Below are 5,793 nucleotides of genomic sequence, written 5' to 3' on the forward strand. Positions count from 1 at the left end.
ATATAGTGGACAAATTATGTGAAACCTGAAGGAATATTGCATTATCAGTGACATGCATGACACAACAAAAATGACAAAATTAACTATTTTGAACATTAAACATAAATACTAAAAATTCAGAAGTGGTCTTTCCCAATAACTTCTTTCATCAGACAGGCACCTAAGACAGCTTTATAAATACTTTATCAAACAATGATTATTAATTCAATACCTGTAATAATAAACAAAGACATCTTTTTTCTCGAAGCTGAACTTTTGGGAATCCTCATTTTGAGGTGTCACCAGTTGAAAGTCTTTATCAATTATGCATATAAAATGGTGTATAACTATGCTATATTTTCAGACTTCAGCTTTATTTCAGTAACTAATTTTATGAGAAAACAAATATGACAATTGAAGAGGTTATTTAGCTGCATAACTTTTGTATTTGAAAGGAACTGTCTCATGCTTGCGAATGAAATTCAACTATGCCATTTGCATATTTGCATTTAAGGGAGGGGGGGGGGACACCCTGAAAGTCCTAATTCGACTCAAAACTATGGATTTTAAGTTGTAGGCATTTTTAGCTTCTTCAGCCTCTCTTACATCTATTTCATCGCATAAGAACCCCCTAAAGCCTTATTTCTTCCCATACTAGTCATGTTTGTCACCACCATTTCCTCATGAAGTCAATTATTTACTTTTCTTTATCGCCTGTTTTCTCGAACCGTGATTTTTTTATATATACCTTTTTTAATAACTCCACCATTTTTCATCCAATCTTCATGAAATTTTCACAGCATGAAGAAAAAAATGTAATAATAAAAATCTGAATAATGAATTTTGGATATGGAATAGTTTTTTGTTGGTGGTGTTTGAAGAGTGGATTTTCACGCATTTTTTGCAAATGTGAATACTACCTCAGGAAAAAATTTGTTAAAAATGTTCTAGTACGTTTAGAATAAATTCATCACAGAGAATTGAAGATCTATTGTTTGCCAAGATGCATGCAAAAACCTAATTTATTTCCAAGAAAAATAAGTGTTGTATTAATTACGTAAGACATGTCAACAAAATCCAATATGACCACCGTATCCATGGACATTTTTTTTTTTCTCAAATTTGATTGCTGATTTGAGGACTCCACACTATGCTTGTTCCAGGTGTGAAACTTGGTAACATTTGATCCACTAACAAGCGAGATAGCCTTCAGCTGCCCCTCCTTAAAACAACATTAATGTTGTTTTTTTTCTTTATGTAACAGAAAATAAATAGGAATATGTCCATGTTCATTCACTCTAACCATGATAAAGTATGGTCAACACAATTCTAAATAAAAATTCGATTCAATACACAAGCAATAAATTTGAGTTTGATCAGCTTACCCTCCTATCAGTGATCTGGATCCCAGCAGCTCTGAAGTTCATTGATAACTTGGCACAAGTAAGCTGTTACAGGAATAAAGTAGGGTCATAATTTACTGTAAGTTTGCTAGATAACAACCACATTTTACCAGGAACAGAGTAGGACAAGAGTAAAACTAAAAGGAGTAAATTGAGCAGACCATATCAAATGCACCAACACTGTGCGTGTGGTGCCGGGTGGCAGAATAGATAAGATTCTGGTCTGCATGTAATACAGAAAAGAAAATGAAGGGGCAGATAGCAAAAAATCATCATCTATCCATCAGTGAATAAGGCTGAGCCAGGACCAGGGAGCTTTCAGAAAAAAATCCTTTGAGATTCCATTGTAGACCAAACCTCAGGTTTTAGATTATCTGATGAAGGTCATAACCACAACATCATGCCGACTCATAGTTGACCCTCCCAGTATCGCTAACAAATAGCTTGAGGTGTCAGGGGAAATTTTATGATTTCACAATATTATGTTGAAAAATGACTGTTTAAATCTGCCAAGACATCACAAAACGATACTTACGGTGGATTTAACAAGGCGTCAATAGGGTTAAGAAATAAAAGCATACTTACAGCAAATGGAAAGAAACCAATGGTGATAAACCAGCCCAGAAGGGCCCACGGGCCCAAAAGCACCAAGCCATAGACAAGGCTGATGATGAGAATCACTGGTGCTCCAGCTATGAAAGGCCCCATGATGATGCCGTCCCAAATACGCTGACCGTCATTGCTGATGAAATTGATGATCTAAAAAAAAGCAAAAACAAAAAATAATAGAGACACTTTGAACATTCCAGAAATTAACTCAATCCCCCCTTAACCGGAAATAGTCCGGTTGCGCACTTCTGTGCCGGGCCCTGAACGCGACAGTACTGGAATGGAATGTTCTACTGCTTAATAATAACGTAAACACACATCCAATGAGAACAGACTATACTCTTAACGTGACCCTTGACCATTTCTTTATAAGAAACAGACTATTACACATTAAGGGCAAAGGTCACCTGCTTGACCATTAAAAATAACTTAGCACGTGGTAACGAAGAGGCAAATGCGAACGAGTTCTGGTCTTTCTTCCGAGCTATTTTTTAATGCCTGCTGCTGACCTTTTTCAATTGCAATATCTCACAGACTATCAAATATTTTCAAATACTGTACATGGTAATAGATTATATAATAACTAAACAAATTGTGTGTGAAATATTACGGCGATTGGAGTAGATTTAGTAATTATTTCCGCTTTTACAAAAATGCCTAAAACCTCTAGTCACAGCCAGCAGACCGAGTCTTTGGCCCCAGGGCTGAGTGAGTTAACTCAATGAGACTGAACGTTCCCAGCCCTGATCTGCATCTCAGGAGAAACATGTTTGAGTTAGTTTTAAAAAACCATTAGCAGCCCTAAAAAGGTAGAGGCAAGCAGCGTTTCTTTTTATACTTCTAATCATGTAAATAAACATGAATAAAAAATGGTGCCTATCTTGAAGCATTATTTTTCTTTTATGATATGAAATTGAAGGTACTACTTTAAAAAAAATGATTCTGCTCTATCACAACACAAGTAGGCCTACTGAAATTGTTTACTATAGGGTCTACAAAAGGTAAGAAAAATTGAAAATAAAAAGTTTCATTTGAACTTCTGCATGAGAATAAAAAGTTAAGTAATTGGTTTCGTGCAACTTGCTTCTTTTCATTCTTTAAAAAGAAATTGTAGACACTACCAGTCAGATTAAGTTGGAGCTATGGTCCGCATGTTCTTAATTAGTTCATGTAATTGATGATCTCCCTTCCCCTCCCCCCCCCCCAAAAAAAAAAGAAAAAAAGAAAACAAAAATTTCAATTAATCTAAATTTAAAAAAAAATAAAAAAACAGATTTACTTAAAAAATTATTTTTCATTAATCAGTCAATGAAAGCAGTGAACGTAAAAAAACGTTCAATTATTTTGCCAGCTTATGTAATGATGTTCTGCTTGTTATGTCCAAGGTTGAGCCACAGAAAACCAAATCAGTAGAGATCAAAGAATAGAAGCAAGAAAGCAAAAGCATAAAAAGAAAACAGTCATTTCAAATACTCATCTATAAGATGTGGCTAAAAAAATTTCTAAGTCACTTGAATGTTGTATTAAACTATGCATTATATAAAAGGAGATATAAGAATGAATTGGTTTGCAATCATTCACAACAAAAACTCAGTCAATTTCATCCAAGGAAAAACTAAGGCACAAGAAAATCAATAACAATAGAGGCTCAAACCAGTGTTCACAAACAAAAGGAAATAGAACAAATCTTTTAAATAACTGGACATGTAAAGAGGTGACTCACATCTCCAGTAGTTTTGTCTTTGAAACTTTTCACATGTAAAACTTTCCTGTACAGTAGCGCCAGCGATCCATACTTTATTCTTGCCGCTGTAGAAGGAAATATTGAACATACAATCAAAATAAAAAATCCTTGATCTCAGACTCTATGTATCAGCCAAATTAGGTCAAACACTTTTCTGCTTCAAATTATGTTATTCAATCCTATAATTGTAAATACAATTTGTGATACTCTGATAAAAACAACAACAACTCTATACAGACTTTTCAACAATTTTGGAAGATAATAAGAAAGAAAATACACTTTTTGCCCTAAAAATAGCAATTGACCTAATTTTGTAGATACAAGGTTAGAATTAGACACAGATGAATATGTGCTTTTGTCTAAACCATTGACTTATTCAATTTCTCAGGAAACCAAAGCTTCACAATTTACTAGATTAAAGCCTAAGACAAATCTAAAAAGTTTGAAAATTTTCAGCATAACAGTATATATTATGTCACGACGCGATGGAATCAGGCGCTCATTAATTTTTGGGCACATGGAGTTATTGGTATCATCTCAAAGCTTGTTAATTTTTCTACTTTTTGACGAAAAATATCCATCTATCTTGAGTAGAAGTTGAGATACATGTATTTGCAATTGAAGGAGGTGGGGGTCACCTGGTTTCAGAGGTAAAATTAGCGAGAAAATGGCCGCCAAAGTTTGCTGACTTCCAAAACTTAAGAGTCTTAGGAAACTGAAAAATGTACATTTTGTATGCCTTTAATCAAGGTTTTTTCCCCGTAAAATCCAGAGAGAAAATTGTTTTTCAATGCTAAAAAATTCAATAAAAATTGCCAAACAGACGGAAAAATGCAGATACCTCCGAGTTCATTATTTCGATGTGCATCTGGTTTCACCACGATGCCTCACATATTTACTGTGTGACAGCACAAAGGAACATTTATAAAGGACAGTTTGACTTTCTGAAATATACATACAAGTAGTAACAGCTAAGGGGAGGAAACAAGTCAGCAAGAGGAAAAGATGATGTTGAAGAACAAGAGAGAAACAAAACCTGAGAAGCCAGACAATGGTTTCCTTATCAGGGAATGCACCCAGTCCGTACATTGCTCTAAAAACATACTGCAAGTTGCACACGAACTGACACTAGGTGCCCTCTTCAATTCTTGAGCAAACTGGATCCGATAATAGTATTCTGAAAATTGTTAAGGTTTCATTGTGCCTTTAATGCTATCTATTCCCTTTTTCTACGCAGTTTTGTGGACGTTTATGGACTATTTCCAATGCAGGAATGGTAATTAATTTCTTATTCCACATCTATGATAAAAATGATAGCCTACAACAAATTTTTCTCACCTGCTTCAAAATTCATTGTCCAGAAGAAACCACCAATGAGACCTTGTATGAGAATGATCAGTCCAAGGCCAATAGCGTACCCTATTCCTGAGCTTACATCAACATTTCCTTCCGACAAGTACTCCAGGAAAAAGCGAATGACAAAGATCTGAAACATCAGTAACGAGTAACAGTTATTGTCCAAGAAAAATTCAACGCTGAAAGAGAAACTAATGATAAATGTATTTCAGTTAGGTCAGACAAAACCAAAAATCTCTGCTTCAGTACAAAACTGAATGTGATCGGCAAAAGAGATGCAGAGAGGGTAATCCAGGAATAATGCTCAGAAAGACAGAGGGGAAAATGCAAGGTATGCAAAGATGCAGTCTGGCTGAAACTGTATATTATATGTGAGAGAAAGAGAGAGAGAGAGAGAGAGAGAGAGAGAGAGGGGGGGGGCAGAAATACTGACTAAGGAACAAAACCAGACAGAAATACTCACTAACGAACAAATGCAAACAGAGCTTACAGCGATAGATGTACAGACAAAGATATGATAACGACAGAACGTATTAGACCAGGCGAAAAGAATTGGGATAACAGCAGGGATTCAGTTGTAACTCGAGACAATTTGGGTGTATTTACATGTAGAACGTCGAGGTTAGAATTCTCATCCACTTTGATGAGAGTACTATTTTCTTCAGTGAAAGAAAGCTTTTGACTTTGCAGGTACCCCCCCCC

The 5,793-nt window shown here is 35.3% G+C and overlaps 1 protein-coding gene across 1 annotated transcript in view; it reads right to left on the bottom strand.

Annotated features, from left to right (window-relative positions):
* Positions 1-5,793, bottom strand: part of LOC101853195 (multidrug resistance-associated protein 5) — a gene marked incomplete in the record, with an annotated part of 48,079 nt that overhangs the window by 33,649 nt on the left and 8,637 nt on the right. The window contains 4 exon segments of the mRNA XM_035972473.1: positions 1,365-1,427; positions 1,968-2,141; positions 3,715-3,800; positions 5,074-5,221. Of these exon segments, the coding sequence (XP_035828366.1) occupies positions 1,365-1,427; positions 1,968-2,141; positions 3,715-3,800; positions 5,074-5,221 (471 nt within the window).

The sequence above is a fragment of the Aplysia californica genome, unplaced genomic scaffold (assembly GCF_000002075.1).
Source record: "Aplysia californica isolate F4 #8 unplaced genomic scaffold, AplCal3.0 scaffold00701, whole genome shotgun sequence".
Lineage (NCBI taxonomy): Eukaryota > Metazoa > Mollusca > Gastropoda > Aplysiida > Aplysiidae > Aplysia > Aplysia californica.